Source organism: Echinops telfairi, unplaced genomic scaffold (assembly GCF_000313985.2).
Source record: "Echinops telfairi isolate 266 unplaced genomic scaffold, ASM31398v2 ScPeMD7_7457;HRSCAF=8495, whole genome shotgun sequence".
NCBI lineage: Eukaryota > Metazoa > Chordata > Mammalia > Afrosoricida > Tenrecidae > Echinops > Echinops telfairi.
This window is the reverse complement of record NW_022111357.1, coordinates 19629119-19651249: the sequence shown is the minus strand read 5'-3', so window position 1 is coordinate 19651249 and position 22131 is coordinate 19629119. Positions and strand designations below refer to the sequence as shown.

General features: G+C 51.9%; 1 protein-coding gene across 2 annotated transcripts in view; it reads left to right on the top strand.

Annotated features, from left to right (window-relative positions):
* Positions 1-11991, top strand: part of MACO1 (macoilin 1) — a 55703-nt gene extending 43712 nt beyond the window's left edge. Inside the window, exons 9-12 of one of the 2 annotated variants that reach the window (XM_045299070.1) lie at positions 1537-1626; positions 2759-2879; positions 7357-7531; positions 10145-11991. In XM_045299070.1, coding sequence (XP_045155005.1) covers positions 1537-1626; positions 2759-2879; positions 7357-7531; positions 10145-10347 — 589 coding nt within the window. In that variant the 3' untranslated portion in view covers positions 10348-11991. The remainder of the gene's footprint in view (positions 1-1536; positions 1627-2758; positions 2880-7356; positions 7532-10144) is intronic. The other variant, XM_004705347.3, reaches the window with a different exon arrangement.
* Positions 11992-22131: the final 10140 nt, after the last annotated feature.

The following is a 22131-nucleotide window of genomic DNA, read 5'->3' as shown; positions in this document are numbered from 1 at the left end:
CCCGGCCTTCACAGCACGGGTTTGCTTCTGCTGTGGCTTGCAGATGTCTCCAGAGGCTGCCTTAAAAGGGAAGCAAGGCCGGTTCTTGGTCCCCTCAGCAGTGAGCCAACCATGTGCTCAGGTCTGTCCGGTGTCAGCGGATGAGCTGGTGAAACAGCAGGGCTTTTTCTTACTAGTTTTTACTAGTTTCTAGCAAACGTGGCTCACTGCCCTCGAGTCTCTGCCGTCTCTCAGCGGCCCAGCAGGACGGTTTCTGACTCGGTCACTGTTTACGGAGCAGAGAGCCCTGTCGTCTTCTCCCTGGTGGTTTTGAACTGCTCACCTGAGACTGCCAGCCCCGTGTGTAACCACTGCACCACTCTCGATGAAGTTTCTAGTAGGAAATCTGACATTTGTGGCCTGATGGAAACTGAGGGCTGTCTCCTTGTAACTACCGTCTGCACTCCAAATTTAGCTTGTTATATTGGGAAGGAGGGGGAATCTCTGCTCCACTTCATCCCCACGTCTTTGGGTTTCTGAGCCTGTCAGGTGGCCCATCCCGAGGGCCCGGCCAGTTGTGGGTTCGCAGATACAGAAGGAAGGTCTCTCGTTATCTTTGTTTCGTTAGGGCTTCCTTCCCGATTTGTATCTGTGTGGTATAATTTTTCCTTGAGTTTTTGCTTTGCTGTATTAAACAAGTAGTTTATTTGGCAACCTTTGGATGCTATTGATGCCCTCTTAAAGTCCGCTGCATGTAGAATTGACGCATCGTCATTTGGGCATTAGGAAGTAGCAGTGAAAGAGAAGGCTTGTCTCTGTGTGACTCTGGCTTGCCCTCGGCCTGCCGGCCGGCCAACTCTCCCATCCTCAGCCCAGCAGCTTCTGTCTCAGGTCCTCAACCTTCCTCATGCCGCGGCGACCCTTTCACACGGCTTCTCATGTGGTGGTGACCCCAACCCTAACATTATTTTCGTTGCCACTTCATCACTGTCATTTTGCTACTGTTTTGAATCGGGCAACCCCTGTGAAAGGGTCATTCGACCCCCAAAGGGGTCGCAACCCACGGGTTGAGAACCGCTGAGCTATACAGAATCACAAGCCCTTTTCCCATCCTGCACAGAGGGTGGGCGCTTCTCCTTGTTAGTTTTAAGGGGCTGCGGCTGTAAGCGTTTCTGCTGCACACTCACAGGAGGCTGTTCTGGACAGTCCCCTGGTTTGTCCTGTGCTTGTTCATTCACGCAGTGCCCGTCCATCCTTTCAAAAACCCACCCAGGAGGACCCTGCAGGCCCATTACCCTGTCGTTCAGCGTCTCAAATACCTGAGAGGCAGAAAATTGATTTCAGCCCATTGGCTTCTTGTGAAGGTTATTTGGTATGGCCGACCCTTGGATGGGGGTCCTGATGGCATAGCAGGTTACACATTGTACTGTGTACCGGAAAGTCAGCAGTCCAGTACCCCCAGCCGAGCTGCTCTGAGGGAGAGCAGTGAAGCTTTCTACTCCCATAAAGAGTTAATAGTCTCAGAAACCCACAGGCGCGGTCCTACCTTGCCTACAGTGTTGTTATGAACCGGAATCGACTCGAAGGCGGTGCGTCCTTTCCTGACTCTTGTTTGCATCATCGACACAGAAGCTGTCTTCCAGTGAGGTCAGTCCCAGCGTGCAGTCTGGCCCTGGCCCTCCTTTTTATTTTAACACTTTTATTGGCACATCATTTACATAGCATACACTTCATAGTTCAGTCGTTCAGTTGTATCAAGGAGAATTGTACAATCATTACCACATCAGTATTAGAACATCTCCCCCCTGGTTAATTGCCAGGGGGCAATTTAAATGAGTTGTGCAATCACAGTTCTAGTGCTTCCTCCCTATCTCCTACCCGTATCCCTGCACCCCCATCAACCTCTGTATCCATATTGTTGCTAGGCATCCACTCCTCTTGAGGGCACACACTGGGAAAGCCAGCAGAAACAATAAAAACAGAATTAGACATATGGTGGTAAGGATAAAAGAATAATATAAAGACCGCAATACAAATAATAAGACCCTCGTCAACATTCCCAAAGCCAGGGAGACATTTCTGTCACGGAGCAAGCGAGGCAAAGCACCACCCACTGTCTGCACTGGACAGCTCTGCACGGGCCACTGTCGTCGTGTCCCAGCCAGCGGGCTGAGCTGGACCACACGAGGGCCGGGGGCTGTTAACGCCTCCGAGAAGCAGCCCGATGCTGCTCCTTCCCCTGCTCTCTGCTCCAGGCTTGGGGCAGCGTGTCCAAAGCTCGCCTGAGGTGCCCCACGCACAGCCCGGCAAAGTTTTAGCTCAGCGCCGTGTGTGTGTGTGTGTGTGTGTGTGTGTGTGTGTGTGTGTGTGTGTGTGTGTGTGTGTGTGTGTGTGTGTGTGTGTGTGTGTGTGTGTTATGGCTCAGCGTAGTTTGCATGGGTCACGTCACCAGGCTTGGAAGGCTGGTTTACAAGCTCGGTGGCCTTGTGCTAGTATTGTCTCCCTTGGCCTAGTGTTCTAACCTGGGAAGTGGGGTGGGTAGTACACCTTGCCCCATAAAGCTGAGTAAGGCAATATGGGTAAAGTACCTAGCTTGGTGCCTGGCTCGTGCTAGACCTCTGAAATAATTATTGTAGATGAGTGTGGAGTCTAACAAAGGACAGAGAATGAATCGGCGGGGTCAAAGCAGAAACCAGACCTGTAAAAGGACTCGGACAGAACCTCACGGTGAGAGTACACCTGTCTTTGAAACTCTTCATTCCGTCTCTTTTCTACAAAGGGGAGAGTGCACGGAAACCTTGCGGAACCGGATCCGAGAACTCGAGGCCGAGGGCAAGAAGCTGACAATGGACATGAAGGTGAAGGAAGACCAGATCCGAGAGCTAGAACTGAAAGTTCAGGTAAAGTGGGGCAGGGGAGGCAGGGCAGACAGAGACCTCTCCTATGGACTCCTCTTCTAGGCTGCATCCATGCTCTGTGCTAAGGTGCCCTGGTGGTGTAGCGCATTACGTGTGGAGCTGTTAAACCCAAAGTCAGCGGTTCAAAACCACCAGTCCCTCCTTCGGTCTGATGGGGAAGGAACAGAGGTCTTCAAGGCTGAGAGTCTGTCCCGCTGTCTCTCCATGTAGAGTATCACCACACAGGGAAAGCACATCACGGCCCAATTGCAACAGAACAGCCTGGCAGAAAGACCACTCCCATAGAGTTACCGTCTCGGAAACCCACAGGGGCAGTTCTGCTCCGCCCTGTAGGGGCGCTGTGAGCCAGCATCACTCAATGACAGCAAGTGTTTGATACAAGCCACACCCCATCACACCTGAAAATCTCCCGGTGGCAGAAAGACTTAAAACCCTAATCTTGTCCAGCTCATTGTGAGCCCTGTGCCACAGACCCAGAGTCCAGTACCAGCCGGTTGACGTGTGTTGTGCCGGGCCCTGACGTACCCCTTCTGCTGGGGCAGGTTGAGCAGGCCAGAGTTGTGTCCTTCGGAATTGACACTTCTCAGCCCCTGGCCAGGGAGTTGCCTTTCAGGGTTGTGCTTCTACGCAATGCTCTCTGACGAAGGACAGCCATGCGTGGACGTAGCTAGTCTTTGGGGCTCATTTTCCATCACCAAGCACTTGACATTGGCTCTTCCAAAGGACATTGAGAGCTGATGTCATCTGTTGTGAGGTTCAGTCACTTGCGTCACGTGGAACTCTGGTGGCACTGCGGTTTAGTGCCCAGCTGCTGGCTGAAAGGTGGGCAGCTGGAAGCTGCAGTCTGCTTCGGTCATTCTCTAGGGACGCTCTGGGCGAGTCAGTGGACTTGGCAGCAGCGGGCTTGTGGTGGAACTGGGGGACAGAAATGCCAGCAAGTCGATGCAGGAGCCTCGGTGACGGGGAAGAGGCCTAAGGCTGAGGCCGCCCAGGCGGCGTCTGACGTCAGTGGCATAGTGCGGGCTTGTGGGGAAGGCTGGAGAACAGTCAAGTCCCTGCACAGAAGAACCCACAGTTAGATGCTCGTTTCACATCACATGTAAAAGGCAATCAATACCAGGTGAACGGTCAAATACAGGAAAACAGAACTTAAAAAAAAAGGAAGGATAGTAGAAATTATTTGATCTTAAAGCCATGGAAGAAATCACGAAGGAGGGAGGGGGGAGAAAAGTAATATTAGAGAAGAAACAGATGGCACAACAAATAAAGTAAATTTTAGGGGCTTAATATTCTCAGTATGTAAGTAGCTCATAAAAATAGCACGTTAAGATGAGCTGAAGTAGTCGGGACACATGCAGAGGATGTGCACAAATAATTCATAGAACATTGTGGACAACCGATAAGAACTAAGAATATACCCCCTCAGCCACTGAAGAAATGCACAGTAACAAAGGTGCCCTTTTTCTCCTTTACAATGAGCATTGATGGGTTGGTTTTTTTTGGGGGGGGGGGTGCGGATTGTGTGTGTGTTTGCAACTTTTAAATTAATAAATCATTGGGAGTTCTTATAGCTCTTAAAACAATCCATACATCAACTTAAAAAAAATTATTTTTGGGGAGGCTCATGCAACTCTTTATCACACTCCATACATACATCTATGGTGTCAAGCACATTTGTACATTTCTTGCCATCATCATTCTCAAAACATTTGCTTTCTCCTTGAGCCCTTGGTATCAGCTTCTCATTTTTCCCCTCCCTCCCTCATCTCCTCCCTCATGAACCCTTGATAATTTATAAATTATTATTATTTTGTCATGTCTTACACTGACCAACATCTCCCTTCACCTACTTCTCTGTTGTCTGTCCCTCTGGGAGTGGGTTATATGTAGATCCTTGTGATCAGTTCCCCCTTTCTACCCTACTTTTCCTCCACCCTCCCGGTATCGCCACTCTCACCACTGGCCTGAGGGGTTCATCTGTCCTGGACTCCCTGTGTTTCCAGTCCTATCTGTACCAGTGTGCATCCTTTGGTCTAACCAGATTTGTAAGATAGAGTTGGGATCATGATAGTGGTGGGGTGGGGGGTGGGGGGAGGCATTTAAGAACTAAGGGAAAGTTGTATGTTTCATTGTTGCTATACTGCACCCTGACTGGCTCTTCTCTCCCCAACTCTTCTGTAAGGGGATGTCCAGTTGCCTACAGATGGGCTTTGGGCTCCCACTTCACACCCCCACTCATTCACAATGATAAGTTTTTTTGTTCTTTGATGCCTGATACCTGATCCCTTTGACACCTAATGATCACACAGGCTGCTGTGCTTCTTCCATGTGGGCTTTGTTGCTTCTGAGCTAGATGGCCGCTTGTTTATCTTCAAGCCTTTAAGACCCCAGATGCTATATCTTTCGATAGCTGGCACCATCAGCTTTCTTCACCACATTTGCTTATGCACCCTCTTTGTCTTCAGCGATCATGTTTGGAAGGTGAGCATCATGGAATGCCAATTTAATAGAACAAAAGAGGCCCAATGTCTATCTACCTTAATTATAAACCTAGAAATATATGCACATAGATCTATTTACCCATCGTCACATGTAAATATCTTTACATATGTACATGCCTGTATTTAGACCTCTATAAATGCCCTTTGCTTCCTACTTCTTTCCTCTATTTTCTTTTACTTTCCCCTTGTCCCACTAATATGCTCAGCCTTCATTTGGGTTTCAGTAATTCTTCTCGGTTACATTGCCCTTGATCACCCCCTACCAGGCTTCTTACACCCTCCTTGCCACTGATTTTGTATCACTTTGTTCCCTTGTCCCTGGGTTTGTTAACACCACTTCCTTTTCCCCAACTCTCCCTCTCCCATGTCCCCCCAGAACCATTGGTCCCATTGTTTTCTCCTCCAGATTTTTTATCCTGCCTATCTTATCTAGATAGACCTGCAGATAATAATGAGCATTGATGTTTTTAAGTGGTAATGTTAACCTTGGTGAGCCACAGAATAGTCCTTATACACTGCTGGTGGAAGGAAAACCTAGAAGAAGTCATGAATATTGTAAAGATCTCTGATCTATATAATGACAATCTATTTTCCAATACGTGTGTGTGTGCGCGTGTGTATAGTTTTTTAGCTGTCCAGCTTACAGTTTAAAATTTTTAAAAAGTCCATTGCCATCAATTGAATTTGATTCACAGAAACTCTGTAGACTGTAGACACTGTAGAGTAGAATTGCCCCTTTGGGTTTCCAAAGCTGTAAATCTTTATGGGAATAGAAAGTCTCCTCTTTCTCCCAAGGAGTGGCTGGTGGTTTTGAACCGCCAACATCAGTGTTAGCAGCATCATGCCTAACCCAGAGCACCAGCAGCAGACCCCTTGGAGATGTCTGAACATTGGACCAGGGATTGATGCACAAAGACAAGGTCGATGCCACCTCGTAGTAACCTTGTTGCACAGGTTCTGAGACAAGACAGCTTCTTAGGGGGTAGAAAGTCTTATCTTTCTCCCCAAATACAAATTTAAATGCAAAATTGGAAAGCTTAACACAGATTTTTAAACAAATTGTGGCAAGCATACACACAAGAATATTATGCAGCCATTAAAATTATATTTTGAAAAATCAGTTGGGATAACAAAAAATTCTAAGCTATGTATAAAGGTGCTCCTGTGGTCTGTCTTCGTTGTGCTTGAAGAGGCATGTGTGCAGGTTACACAGACACAGAGGAAGATGGAGTTTTTCACAGTATTACTTAGGCTTGGGGAGTGTGGGGGATTGTTTTTCCCTCTCAGTTCCTTGTAGTGTTTAGATGTCTCGTAACCTCCCCCACCCCCAATATTGTGTGACTATTTATTGAGTATTGGTTGTTTTCGTGTGCTTATTCTGCATTATACTGCAGTCAGAATCATTCCCATTTTGGTCGTTTTTAGTGTAAGTTCACAGAGTTTTGACAATGTAACTACAGCATTACACCACCCTTTCCAGCCGCCTGGAAAGGAAACATTCTGTGTACTTCTGAACGAGGCTGGCAGGAAAGTTTTATTCAGAGGTAGAGTCCACAGATATATAGACATGCCCCCAATACAGAATCAAATACTTCTCTGCTAAACTGTTCGTGTACGAGTATCACCGTACATGTTGTGAGCAGTAATGTCTAGCTCCACAAGATGTTGGGATGCTGTGTGCTAGTGGCCAGGTCAACAAGAAAAACTGAAAAAAAACCCTACACTCACTGTCGTCAGGTAGAACTGCCCCTGTGGTGTTTCCGCGGCTCTAACTACAGGAGTAGAAAGCCTTGTCTTTCTCCCAGGAGTTGCTGGTGGTTTTGAACCACTGACCTTGTGGCTCACAGCCCTGTATGTAACCACGATGCCACCAGTAGTGGGGTTAATTTGGACCTCAGCTAACTTGTAGCCGTGGCTGCCTGAGCGTGTGTCCCACTGCTGTGCTGTGCTCGTGACAGGAGCTTCGGAAGTACAAGGAAAATGAGAAGGACACGGAGGTGCTGATGTCTGCCCTCTCCGCCATGCAAGATAAAACCCAGCACCTGGAGAACAGCCTGAGCGCAGAGACCAGGATCAAGCTGGACCTGTTCTCTGCCCTCGGGGACGCCAAGCGGCAGCTCGAGATCGCCCAAGGTAAGGGAAGAGCTTGACCAGAGCGCACCCCCTGAGAGTTCTGAACCAAGGGCACTTCCCACTTCCCTGCCAGGAGACCGGTCAGTGCCCAGCAGTCAGTTCATTCGTCTGCGAACGTGCTGAGGTGCGAGTGTTCAACATGAGGACACAGGACACAGAGCTGTCTGCCCACCGAACTCACAGGCTGGTGGGCACTCGGTGCCACTGCATCGCGGTGTACAGTGAGCGCTGGGGGAGCTTCTCGACTATGGAGCAGTGGGTGGGGTTAGCGGGAGCCGGTGCCCATGGCAGCTGGCCCGTGCGTGGTGGGGGCGAAGGGTCAAGCGGCCTCTACAAGAAGACAGCCTGGCTCGGCGGGGCCTGATGGGCTCTGCTTGGCATGGACGAAGGGGAGGAGAGGTTAGAGAACAGGCCATTCATTAGGCAGGTACTTCCTGGACTTGTGAGCATCCCTGGGGATCCAGCCCTAGTGCGTACAGACAGTGAATATGAAAATGTATGACAGGCCAGGAGGTCATGGGTGCAGGAATAGCGTAAAGCAGTGAGGAGCTGTGTGTGAGGGAAGGAAGGTTCCAGAACAGGAAGCATTTGAGCAGAGGCACAGCAGAAGAGCAGGGGTGCACGCTCAACATCTGAGGAGCAGCCGGGGGCGGGGCTGGGTGAGGTGGCCAGCGAGCCAGTGTGCGCGACTAGGAGGCATGCATTGGGGGAGGGGGGGGTGCGGGTCTTGGGGCTGCAGCCTGCATGCAGGCAAGAGCCAGGAGAGTCAGAAGTGACAGGAGCCAGGTTTTCTAGGGCCCTGTCACCCAGGGAGAACACTGAGTGGCCTGGGAGATTTGATTTGAGAAAGATTCTGAACAGAGCCTGACGTACCTGATGAAAAGAAATCTGGAATTTGTCCAGGAGATAGTTATCATTCCCCTACTGTCATATGACCAGTTAGGTCATTTCTGGGCAAACTCCAGTGACACTCAGAAAGACCGGGAGTCACGAAAGCAGGTGGCAGGCTCAGCAACAGTAGGATGGGTTGGACCTGGTGGGCCTGGGATGGCTCTCTGTGTGACCAGTGCAAAGGGAGGGGGCGGGGGGCCGGCAAGCTGAGGACCCCAGGAAGGCAGAGGGCTGGTCAGGGATGGCTCTGAAGAGAGGGGCAAGGTGGAGCGCAGAGAAAGGCAGGCAGGACGAGCTGTTCCCTGAGGGAAGAGTAGGCAAGAAAGGGCGTGCCCAAGGGAGCAGTGGCCCCAGCAGAAGAGGTGGAGGACGAGAGCGGGTGTCAGAGGGCCACGTGTGAAGCCGCATACACAGTGTCTCCCGAGCTTTGCAGGGGAACAGGGGCGCTGGTTCTGCCCCGCGTGTGGAAGTCTCCCAGTGGAAGTAACAGGGTGAGAGGAACGGAGGTGGCCAGTGAGGAAGCCGTGGCTGTCTGTGGTCTCACGGCCGAGGAGGGTGGGGGACGGAGGGCAGACGCTGGAGAAGCCTGGGAAGCTCGTTACAGGAGCCAGGAGGAGAGCAGAACAGGCTTCAGAGGGTAGAGGAGAGGATGAGTGTGATTGAGAACGGAGCCCAAGCCCCAGAGAGAAGTCAGCACCGTTGGGGGCAGGTGGGGACTCGGAGGCCGTGCCGCTTCTGCATGGCTGGAGTGGCCCAGGCAGAGCAGCGAGCAGAGGGCTGAGACTCGAGTGTGGCTGGAGTGTGGCCGGAGAGGCCGTGGCCTCAGAGAGAGGAGAGGTGTTCAAGGAGGCTCCTGGGAATCTTGCAGTAAAGCCCGACTTTGGGCCTGGCTCAGCTCATTGCCCTGCACGCCTCAGCCCGGTTACTCTGAGAGTTGGGAGTGGGCTCTGGGGCCCCCTGGTGGCTGCCATGGGAAACCACTGGGTGGCACACATGAAGCCTTGAGTGCTCCGGGTGGTCATCCTGGCCACCTGCACAGGGAGCACGGAGCAGGGTAGAACGTTTAGCATGTGTGGGAACCGAGGAGGGAGGAGGAGGGCGTTCAGGATGGCAGGCCAGGGACGGTGGTATGAGTGAAAACAGACCTCAAGCGGACAGGAGGTGGCAGGAGATGCCCAGGAAGGGAAGGTGGCCAAGGCAGGACCTGGAAGCGGAATGGGGAGGGCGTGCCATGAAGCTGATCCGGCTAATTCATGTCTGTGTCCCTCCACGTGCAAACCAGGTGGCCCGAAGGCTCACCCTCAGAGCCAGCTCTGGGTGACGGAGGGTCCCCACAGGCAGCAGTCACAGTGACAGGGCCCCTTTTGTTTCCCATGAGAACCCCTGTGTTGCTGAGTCTGACGTGCTGGCTGGACCGGAGCCCTGGACTGGTGCTCCTCCAGCTGGACAGAGGCCATCATAGGCCATTCACATCCACAGAATCACTTTGACCCCTAACCCTGAGCCAGTTAGCCCCAGAGCACACAGGCCAGCCCAGCCTGCAACCTGTTCCCCTCCCCCCAGGAATGAGCATGGCCCGTGTCCCCCGTAGCTGGGGGAAGAAAAGGGACACAACTCAAGTATGCGGCCCCTCCCAGGAGAAGTGCGCATCCTCACCCCCCCAGCGGGCTCACACTGCCCGGCTCGCCTTCCTCACTGACCCTGTCTCTGCTCTTCCTCCAGGACAGATCCTGCAGAAAGACCAGGAGATCAAGGACCTCAAACAGAAGATCGCCGAGGTCATGGCTGTCATGCCCAGCATCACGTACAGTGCCGCCGCCAGCCCCCTGAGCCCCGTTTCCCCCCATTACTCTTCCAAGTTTGTGGAGACCAGCCCCTCCGGACTTGACCCCAATGCCTCTGTTTACCAGCCCCTGAAGAAATGAGGCAGCTCGGGCACTCCCCAGCCACCGGGACCAGGAGGCATTGCAAGAGCATCTCTGGCAGTCAAGATTAAAAAAACAAACAAAAAAAGAAAAAAAAGTTTATATTGTATTTTGTGGGACAGTATACGTTGCCATTTTTAAAACAGGGGGTAGACCATCCAAATCTGATAGAGCTGCCCGTCGGTTTTTCTCGGGTCACTTTCTAGACGCCCTCACAGGGCTTGGCAGTTTGTTTCTCTGGGCCATTCAAGCCGTCCCTGGATTTCAAGTCTCCAGTTTTGCCTTGGATGTGTTCTCACGTGGTGTCCTCTCGAGGGGAAAAGCGAACCCTAAACAAACCGGGTTTCCACTCCTCAGCCCTGTATTCTTGCTCTGCCGTAAACCCGCAAAGCCAGGCCAGCACATCCGATCATGGTGAGAGCGAGAGGGTTAATTAAATAATTGACCCACTTTAGTTTGATAGCTGCATACAGGGAGCTGATTATTGATAGTCCAGAAAATAAAAACCGACTGCCCCTCCCAGGCCCCCCTAAATTCCAGGCACGTGGTGTCAGCCGAGAGGAGAGAGAGAGGAGACTAGCTTGATTACAGAGCCGGGGCTGTGTCGGAAGTACTTAGGTTCCTACCAGTTGGTTGGGCCTAGAAACCGGCGAGCAGCCGTCTGGTGCACAGTGCCTTGGGAAAAGACATTTCGAGAGGAAACTTGTATCCCTTTAAGCTGTCCCTCCACCCCCGCCCCCGGGCCCCGCTGTACCATCATCTGTCGTCTATCTGTTCCAAGCTCGCTGCGGATCCTGCTGTAAACCTGGTGGCAGCGGGGCTGTCCCCACCACGGCCCCAGCTTCTCAGCTGCTTCTAATAGTTTGCTGCACCGGGTTCGGTAATCACCCGGAGCAAAGCACCTTGGGAAGGGGAGCCGGGCAGCGTTGTGTGTGGGACTGTGATGACGGCCAAGAATGCTGCGATTCGAGTGGTTTTTAATTTTTATTTATTTTATTTAACTGTTCCCCACTTCTCATCATCTTATGTTTGATGACTGGAAAAGCAGCTGTGCCAAGGTGGGTTTTCTTTCCTCGTTATTTAAAAAGTTTTTTGCGCAAAGCTGCACAGATTTGTTGTCGATGTCTATTGCACTGGCCACTTTGGAAGGCGGCACGTGAGGGCCCGGGTGGGGAGGGAAGGGCACGTCAGGGTTCTAGTGGAAGCTCGCAGTCGACTGGCTTGTTTCCTTGCCCTGAGTGCTGGAAGGACAGAGTCCTGGGATTTCCTGCTCGGGGCGTGTCGGCACCTGGAAAGCAAAGGCAAGCCAGTCAAGCGGAAGTGTGAGGCGCCGTCCTCGTCCTGGTCCCAGAGCTCTGTGTGGGGATTAAACACGAGAGCCCTGCGCTAACCAGGTATGCACGTTGCATTTTTGAATCAGCTTGTGAAACTGTCGCCATAAAAGTGTTACTCAGAATTGTTACAGGCACTTTCTTTCTTTTTTTTTCATCTTTGTGCAAAAACATGAAAAATTGTCACCTGACTTGTGTTTGAGAGTCCCCCCATTTTGCAGCCTTTGGGGACTCTGTTTACATAAAATACTTGGTCTTGACTGCATTCCCCCCCCTTTCCTCCTGTGGGGTTCAGAAGAATAAACATTTTCTTGCAGATAAAACTGGCTTTCTGCCTTTTTCACTTGTTGTAGAGTGAAGCCCGGTAGGAGGTCGGCTCCCTCGCCTTCCCAACCCCCCCCCCCAGGCAGCGTCCCCCCACTTCCTCCCAGGCCCAGCTGGGAGCCAGGCAGACGTGGGGTTCATGTCTGTCCTTGAGGACATTCATCCCGTGTCCCCTCTCCATCCTCCGTCTCTCTTGGAGCCAAGGCTGGCCTACCGTCTGGAGCCTACCCGTCTGCCGCCGATGCAGAACGCCGAGCCACTGCCCCTCCTGCCGCCACACGTTCACCCTCAGGAGCCACCGGCCCCTCCCGGCCCATGGTGTTCCTCCGTGGGCTCCAGTTTGGGAAAATTCACTGCAGCCGCCCCTCACTCCTTGTGGCTGGATGGCCTCGCTGAGTCTTGGCCCTCAAGCCTGCCTCGCCGACACACCGCACCGAATACCATGGACCCAGTTCCCCCGGGGTCACGCCTTGAAGTGGCCCTCTGCCTCCAGGAAGACGGTGCTGCCGACAGCGTTGTCCAGTCGTCGTCTTGGCTTGCGGCCCATCAGAAGGTGCCTCCACGTCTACGTCCTCATTACAACGTGCCGTGGGCAGTTGAATATTTACCGAATGTGCAGGCCCCGCGTGTTTTGACGGGCTGAGTCACCCTTACTGACATCGCCCAGCTTTGCATATGGAAATAGCTATCTCGTGTCCAGTCTCCCCAAGAAGTCCTGTCAACTAAGGAGAGGGACCTTTCTCTGCCTGGCCCGTTTCTCGGGGCTTGCCCACCTGAGAGTGTTGAACGAATGGGCCGAGCAGCGGCCGGCTTCTTGCAAAACTCACCCCCCTTTGGAGAGAGCTGAAGACGTCATCCGGAAGCCTTCCAAGAAGTCAGACAGTGAGCTGTGTGCAGGTGGGCCGCAGGTGGACCATAGGGACTAGCCCTGTGAGGGTTAGCTGACCTCTGAGACTTAGGAATGCAGCCGTGAAGTTTTTGGCTGAGCTGGCTTCTTTAACGGCCCCTAGAAGCATTTGCAAGGCTCCTTCTCTGATGGCCCCGTCAGCTCCAGGCCAGGGTAGAAAGCCCTCTGAGCAGGCAGGAGGGAGCTTGTAGTCTGGCCCCAGCTTTGCCCCCACTGGCTTGGCAACCTTCCCCCCTCAACCTCCCTGGGCTGTGTCTTTACCTTGACAAAGGAGGATGGCTCCTGCTGCCCTGCCTGCTTGGGGAGTTGCTATGGCAACGGTGTGGCACAAGGCGAATATGGCGGGCAGCAGGAAGTCGTGGGGAGACAACACTCTCCACCCAGACGAAGAGCCCCTGCTCCCGGGGCTGGCTCCTACGCAAATCGGTGGTCCACTTGGTGGCCTGGTGGCGGCAAAACCCTCTAGGGGCTGGTGTGATCGAGTCGGCCCAGACGCATGGCCACCCCTGCCCAATGGGGGGCACGCCTGGTCCTGTGCCGTCTTCCTGATGGGGTGTAGACTGGGCTTTTGTGGACCTCAGAGTTGACGGTGGCCGGTTGTCAGAAGGAGCAGTAAAGGTGGTTCAGCAGCATAGCCGCAGGCCGAGCGCCTGTTGAAGGCTGGGAGCAGACTCGCGAAGTGTGTACCTAAGAGGGTAAGTGGAAAAGGTACCGCTACTGGGCTCCCCTCAGAAGCACAGGTGTATCCCATAAAACATGTGTCTCTGCAGGCACGTTCTCAGTAATGCACCGTCGTACTCTCGCTAGGTTGCCCTCAGAAAAGGGGCCCATCAAACCTGTGGCTGCCCAGAGCAGCTGGTGGGGCAGTTCAATGTAAGGCAGAAAGATTGGCTCACAAGGCCATTCAGACTTTTTTTTTAATCCTAAAGGAGTAATCCTGGTAAAAAAGGACAGAGGGTGACCATGAGGGATAATTAGGGAGAGATTTAAAGAAAACCAAACGGCGTTGGTGAGGGAAAGGCGTTGTTTCCCCTGCCATCCTGACAGGTGCATGCGCATTCTCTGTAGGTAGCGAGGGTGCCCTCACACGCTCTTTCAGAAACTTGCCCCGTCTCCCCACAGCCCTGCTATTGCCCTTCAGGCTGCTTTTTGTTGCCAACACTCAAAACAGTTCCAAGACAGGAGTCCTGCAAGGGTGCCCCAACTGCCACCTGACACGGTGAAAGCAGAAGAGTGGGAAGCCCTTCAGGGCAGGGCGAGGGGTGGCAATGCCATGTTCAGACGGGTAGATAGACTACGCGGTGGATAGATACATTGAGAAGCATAAGCTTCATATTGTGATATTTTTGTTTAATAAAGGTTACTCTTTTGCAGCAATACTTTATTTATTTGCTGTGTGTGTATGTGTGAGAGAGAATACAGATTTACCATATATTCTCAAGTATAAACTGGCCCGAATATCAGCCGAGCCACCTAATTTTACCACAAAAACTGCATTAAAAATGTGCTGGAACACTCGACGTACACACGAGTATATACGGTAGTTCAAGAAAATGGCTTGCACAGCTGTGGAGACAGGTTCTCCAAGCCAGTGGTTCTCAGCCTGCCTGATGCCGCGACCCTTTCATACGGTTCCTCGTGTGGTGACCCCCAGCCACCACGTTATTTTTGTTGCTACTTCATCACTGTCATTTTGCTACACTTACGAATCAGGTTGAGAACCACTGCTCTAAGCCCATCGGTCGGTCAGGCTGAGGCTAGTGGCTTCTGACTCAACCTGGTGCCGGGTTGGCAAACCCAAATTGGCTCACAACTGGCTCCTGTCCTACGCAGGATTAAGAAAGGGCAAGCTTCGCCGTGACGTCCTTATCTACTGAGGGCAAGTCACACAAAGAAATCAGCCTCTCGCATCAGGCCACAAAACAGAGGATGAGGACTGAAACGGGCCTGACCACAGGGTCTTGGCTTAGCCAAGTGGACACGACCACCACGCCACAAATGACAGACGTGGCGACTGCAGGGGCCCGAATTGAACCAGCCCCTCCTGCACGGGCGGTGACAATTCTCTCAACGAACCGCCACTGTTGGGGACAAAAACTATTCCTCAGACCCACTGAGTCCGCATCTGCGTTTTAAGGAGAAATCCGGGGGATTCGTTGGCCCGTTAATGGGTAGAAGCCCTGTCTGAGCTGACTGGCTCTCCCGTGAAGACGGCGGTGTCTCACCTGGAGGATTGCATGCACACCCTCACCACCCACAAACACCCACGTGAGGAGTCGTTTGAAACGAAGACCTCGACCTTCCGTGCGTGCAGCCCTGGGTGTTGCGGACAGTTAACTCCAGACGGCAGGGTGCTGGTTGGAGGACAGAGGGAGCTCTCTTGCACACAGTCCTGGCGCTCTTCTTTCCGAAAGTCAGACTTGGAAATCCTGCGGGGCCAGTCTGCCCCGCACACGTGGGGCGCCATGCGTTGTGGCCTTCAGAGACCCGCGAGGACCAGCCTTAGGCCCTTTACTTAGTTTCTTTCTCTCTTAGAAGGCAAACCCCAGATGTCATGGACTGTCTCCGTTTACTGTTGTAACGTGTTGCACGATGTCTTCCACGTAGTAGGGGACAGGAGGTTTTTCTCGAATGAATAAGGTTCAGGCATAGCTCGGACCTGTAATCTGAATGCGTCTGAACAGAATCCGGGCCTGACAGCAGTGCTGCCATAGCACGATTAGCCCGCAAGTGTACATGCCTTTTCTTAGAAGGAAGAGGGACAGAGCTGAGGCGAGATAATTACAGCGACAGCTCCCATCTGCCTGACTCTGCTTTCTGCCAAAACCTTGTGTTGCTGAAGGACTTCAAACCAGACCTGACTGGTTCAGTCATGGCCTACGTGGTGAAATGGGAACAGACTTGAATGTGTCACGTGGCCGTGCTGGACCGGGCAGCTGTGTAAGCCAACGCTCCGGGATGAGAGACCCGCTCGAGGGCAGTGCACCTATCAGGAGCCCGACACAGAGCTGGGGTTACTGCCGGAGCTGTGGGGAGCCCCGCACGGCCCAAGGGAAGCACGTGGCCGCCAACTTTGAGCTGGACACTGGTGTCCAATGCTGCCGGTCAAGAGATTTGGAAGCTATCAAAGGCACACACTGCCCTGGCTTTCTAAGACATGATACTTCCAGAAGCAGGGCCCTTAGTTTCCCGTTTCACTTAGCATTCTGGGGCAGCCTCATTTTGCACATTCAGGTCTACTGAGTTTTCCCTTTGTCAGCCGTGACTGACCTGGGAGGAACCGTTCCGAAGGCGCTTGCCCATCAGACGGTTTCTGCAAACTCCTGCTTGAGTTCACCAGGCGCAGAGGGGTCTGAATAGCTGCGTGCACTGAAAATAGCCCCTCTGTCTGGGAGTCCCTGCCACCGGGCACCTGGAGGGGTCCATCGCCCTCACCCGGTGGGAGCTTAGACCCGGTTTCTCCTCAAGTCAGCACCTGTTTGGCACAAGCCAGGGTGGGGAATTCTCAGCGTGACAGTAACTGAACTATAAAATGTTTACTCCAGCAAGGCATCCAATTACGTGAGCGGGTCTCAGAGGATCTTCCGGTGTTTGGGGATGACGCTGCCTTTGCCTCCCTCTCCTTTGCACTTCTGTTTCGAGGTTTTCTGCTTTATTCTGATCTCAAGTTTTGCCCCCAATTCCTCTGGTCTCTGCCTGAGGTTCAAGTCCTGCACGTCCCTCACAGGAGGCTTTCTTGGGTTGTGGAGTCACCTGCCCCTACAAAGCTGGTCTCTGTCCTCCGATACCCATCACACCGTGTGGTGTGGCGCTTTAGACCCGGCCCAGAAGCCTGGCTCTGCTCGCGCCGAGAGACACCTCTTTCCACCTCTCCCAGCTCTGCAGCCTCCAGACTCCTCAGGGTCCAGAGCGAGCTGGGCTCCTGTGTGTTCGGCAAGGCTGCCCGGCACCGACTGTTCCCAGCATCAGTTCCCACCGTCTCCTAGTGCACTGCAGCGGGTCTCGTCTCTTGAAACACATCTCCAGGGTGAACGAGTTTCCCGATCAGTGATTCACAAACATTGTTCTGTGACATTGGATACAGCCCCCTGACGTGCCCACCACACCCTAAACCCAAACGCCCTGACCCATACTGACCCTGTAGATGGTAGAACTGCCCCTGTGAGTTTCTGAGATGGTAACTTTATGGGAGTAGAAAACCCAAGTTTTCTTTCTCAGAGTGGCTGGTGGTTTTGAACTGCCGACCTTGCGGTTAATAGCCCAATTTGTTACCACTAGGCCACCAGGGCATCAATGAGTCCACGTTCTCCCCAGTTTCCTCCCTGGTTCCCATTTCCACCTGCCTGGCTGCCCTGCCTCTCCCTGCAGGACCAGGAGCGCTTACCCCAACAGTGGAAGGAGACCAGACACAAGGCTGCAATAACAAGAGAGGTTTTATTGTACTAGCTTAAGCCAGGGCTCAAGGCCTCAGGTACTCAACCACACGCACCGTCTTGGACAAGAGCCCAGAGCAAAGAGAACGCGGTCGCTTATATACACAGGGTTTAAGTAGCCAGGGCGTCCCCAGCCCGCCCCTCCCGCTTTCCGCTGATGGGCTTGTTTGTGGTGGGCTGGCAGTTTGGTCCTTTGTTGTTCCCGTTCTGGCTATGTCTTCTCATTGGCGGTTTGGCCCGCTGTGGTGTTCCCGGGTTGGCTAGCCTCAGTCCCCGGGATTTTCCAGCTCTGTACTGTACACAGAGCAAGATGAAACCGAGGCTACCGGAGCCTGCCATGGAGGCAATTTGGCTCCTTGGTTCAGGGCAGACAGCGCCCTTTCCGTCTTGTCTCCTCGTTTGTTCTAAGGAGCACACGCTCCACAGTTTGTTTACAGACGGACGGCCTTCCTCTCGGGCTGCAAGGTCACCACCAGGAGACCTTGGACTTCCAGTTAGGAGGTGGTCTCGAGGCAACAGGCGTGGGGTTTCCTCCAGCCTCTTTCAGACCAGATCTGCTCTGTTCCCCTCGCCCTTTCATTTGACTTTTGTTACCACCTTCCCCCCACCCCCCATTCTAACCAAGGCCTCCTCTTGTGGTCCTCGCCAGAGGGGTCAGTGGGCAGAGCCAGGAACCATCTAGTTCAGGCGTCCTCAAACTACGGCCGGGAGGCCCACATGCAGCCCACAGAGGACATTTATCCGGCCTGCCGGGTGTTTTTGCCCGTTTGATTTTTTACTTCAAAATAAGCTATGTGCAGTGTGCATAGGAATTTGTTCGACGGGTCTGAGGGACAGTGAACTGGCCCCCTGTTTAAAAAGTTTGAGGACCCCTGATCTAGTTCTTGGGGTCTCAGGTTAGTGGAGGCTGTGGCTTGTGGGGGCCATTAGCAGCAGTTCAGGGGCAATGCTCCCTTGAGTCTTCGGTGCCCACTCACTGCTGTGTCAGTCGACCCGCCGAGCAGCCGGATCTTGAAGACGGTGTTTTGCACCCTCACCCAGCTCTGGCAGTTGCTTAGAAGAATGGCCCTCAAACGTGAGTGTTGACCGACCACCTGGAGGGGCTCAACCTCTGAGTCTCTGACACCGGAAGCCTGAGTGAGGGCCTGAAAACCACACTTCTCACAAGCTCCCAAGTGAGGCCGATACGTATCGTGCCGGGGCCCCACTTTGAGGACCACAGACTTGAAACTTCTGAGAGAGGGCTGACCTGGAGGGCCAACCTTGGTCGTAGGTCATGCCCTCTGACTGCCACCCGAGGGCACGTTCAGCCTCAGGGAGCACTCAAGTTGAGCCACCAGCCCTCGGGCACGGAGGTTCTTCCCAGAAGACTGGTAATTGTTATGCATTAGGAAGAAGAGAGGTAGATCCACACATCCCGGTGGATTCCCCAAGTCTGACTGGCAGGATCTGGACGCTCCAGAAGTGGAGTGGCTGCAGCTTGTCCATTTCTGGACCAGACGGGCCGCGCTCCCCTCCCTGCAGTCAGGGTTTCCCTTCCGAGTGACCCGGGACCCTTCGGTATCCGGCCAGTGAACATATTACTAGAGGCCATCCAGTTAATTACAACTCACGGTCACCCCCCCTCACCGGGTGTTTTCCACGTTTGCAGTCTATACAAGAAGGATCCCAGGGGTGCTATGAATTAGGCGCTGGGTCTGCGGTTCAGACTCAAACCCACCCACTGCTCCTCAGGAGAAAGGTGAGTCTTGGAAACTCCCAGGAGCAGGTCTACCCTGTCCTGTAGGGTCGCTGTGAGTCGGCCTTGGCTCGATGGCCCTGAGGGAGGGAGGGAGGGAGGGAGAGGCTCCTCAGGAGGAAGGCCTGGCAGTCTGCCTCCGACAAGATGAAAACCCCAAACAAAATCTGCTGCCACTGAGTTCTGACTCACCAAAACCAGACTCACTGCCCCTGAGCCAATCCCAGCTCAACTGCTCCCAAGAGTTTCCAAGACTGTCACGCTGTGTCAGAGCCCCATCTTCCTTCCTCGAGCATCTTGGGGATCACAGCCCAGTACATAACCACCATGTCTCTGGGCTGGGTTCAAAATGCCAGACCATTCCAAGTTCAGCCATTGTATCCCCAAGACTCCTGTTAGGATGATACGTGATTTTAATTTTCTTCTTAAACCTTAGTGTCTGTTTCAAATTTTCTTCAGTGAACATGTAACTTTTATAGTAGAAAAACAGTGGTTGTTGTAAGACACTTTAAAAGTGTAATTAAAAGCACAGACAACAACTCCGAAGAAGGGTAACTACTGAGGCTTGGGGTGAGTGGCTGGGGGGAAGAGAGAACCCTCCATTGGCACGTGACCCCCAGGACTCCCTACTCACTGGCTCACTGAGGTCCCTGGCTGGGGTCACAGGTGGCAAGCCGTCTGTTCAGGACAGCAAGGCTGGGCCCAACTAGCAGACAGCCATCGGTGAGGACCCGGCCTGCCATCTTCTCCGTCTCTCTGGCTGGTGCTGGGGCCCGTGTGTGTAACTTGGCCAACCCCCACCCAAGTGTAGCACAGAGACACGTATGCTGCTCTCCTGAATGAGTCTAGGGTAGCGGTTCTCAACCTGGGGGTCTTTCACAGGGGGTCACCCGATTCATCACAGTAGCAAAATGACAGTGACGAAGTAACAACGAAAATAATGTGATGGTTGGGGGTCACCACCACATGAAGAACTGTATTGAAGGGTCGCAGCATTAGGAAGGTTGAGAACCATGTGTAAGATCACGCCCATCCTCCACCCTCTCCCCTGGGAGAAGGCTGCTCCCACTCTGGCTCTCGTACCTGAGTGGGGAGTGCACGCCCCGCCCCAGAGGCAGGGGGGCCTGTGGATTGTGAGCAGAGACCTCACACTCCAAGGCTGAGCTAAGGCTCTTGGGGCTCCCCAGGGGAGAGCAGCCTTGCCCATGCCAGCCTCAGACCTGTGAGCCCAGTAAAACACATGTTCCTGATGTAAGCCGCTGGGATGAGGGGACTGTTTGTTACCGCAGCGAAAGCTGACTCACACAGGGATAAGCAGAAATGTCAGACACCGGCCTGGGTCTCCTCCCAACAAGACCGGCCTAAACATGGCTGCATCCGGGGGTGGCTGCAGACACGCTCGTTCTCTCAGTAATGTGCTCCTCTTGGTCACCTTAAAAGGGAAAAGATTCCGTCAAAACAGTGGATTCTCAGCTCTACTGGGCTAGTTAAATTCAAGGCTTAGGGACTCCCAAAGGGTATTGGTGGGTTTTCTCGAAGAACCTGAATGGTCATGGGGGCTCATCGTGAAGGGGATTTAAGAAAATGGAGTCACATTGGTGAGAAAAAGGCAGAAATGTTGCATTGAGGACTTTGTTCCATCACAACGATGCCCTGCTCATTCTTTGAGGGCAGTAAGGGCTGCCCTGTGAGCATTACCCTAGGAAGTCTCACCCCGTCCACCGGACTGCCCTGGCCTTGGACTCCTATTTGCTCCCCAAACTGAAAGGTGATGGTAGAGGAACAGAATCTGCATCCCTCAAGGTCGCCCAGCTGCCCGTTTGACGCGGGGTCAATGGAAGAGCACAGAAGTTGCCTGGGGAGGGTGACAGAGAATCGGCAGCGTCGCCTTGAGAACTGTATAGACTCTGTACTACAGAGTCCTTACTGTACTATAGTCTATACTATACCTTAGAGTCTAGACTATACTATAGAGTCCTTTAGTATACTATATTATAGAGTCCTTACTATACTATAGAGTCTATGCTATACTATAGAGGAGTCCATACTATACTAATACCGTGCCATACTATTACTAGAGTCCTTACTATACTATACTATAGAGTCTATATTATAGAGTCTATACTATACTGTAGAGTCTATACTATACCATACTATATGATACTATTACTAGAGTCCTTACTATACTATATTGAATGTATTATACTATACTATAGAGTCCATACTATACTATATATAGAGTCCTTACTATACTACACATACTATACTATACTATACTATTAGAGTCCATACTATACTATATATAGAGTCCTTACTATACTACACATACTATACTATAGAGTCCATACTGTACTATATATAGAGTCCTTACTATACTACACATACTATACTATACTATAGAGTCCATACTGTACTATACTATACTGTACTATTAGAGTCCTTACTATACTATAGAGTCTATGCTATACTATAGAGGAATCCATACTATACTAATACCATGCCATAATATTACTAGAGTCCTTACTATACTATACTATAGAGTCTATACTATACTATAGAGTCTATACTATACCATACTACACTATATTATTACTATAGAGTCCTTACTATACTATATTATACTACAATATACTATACTATTCTACAGAGTCCATGCTATACTATATGAGTCCTTACCAAACTATACATATTACACTATACTATACTATAGAGTCCATAACTATACTATGCTATTAGAGTCCTTACTATACTATAATATACTATACTGTTCTATAGAGTCCATACTATACTATATGAGTCCTTACTATACTATACTACAAAGTCCATACTATATTATAGAGTCCATACTATACTATACTATATTATAGGGTCCTTACTATACTGTACTAGAGTCTATACCATACTATAGAGTCCATACTATATTATAGAATCTATACTGTACTATAGAGTTATTACTATACTGTACTATACTATACTATAGAGTTTATACCATACTATACAATCTCTACTATACTATAGAGGCCATACTATACTGTAGAGTCCATGTTATAC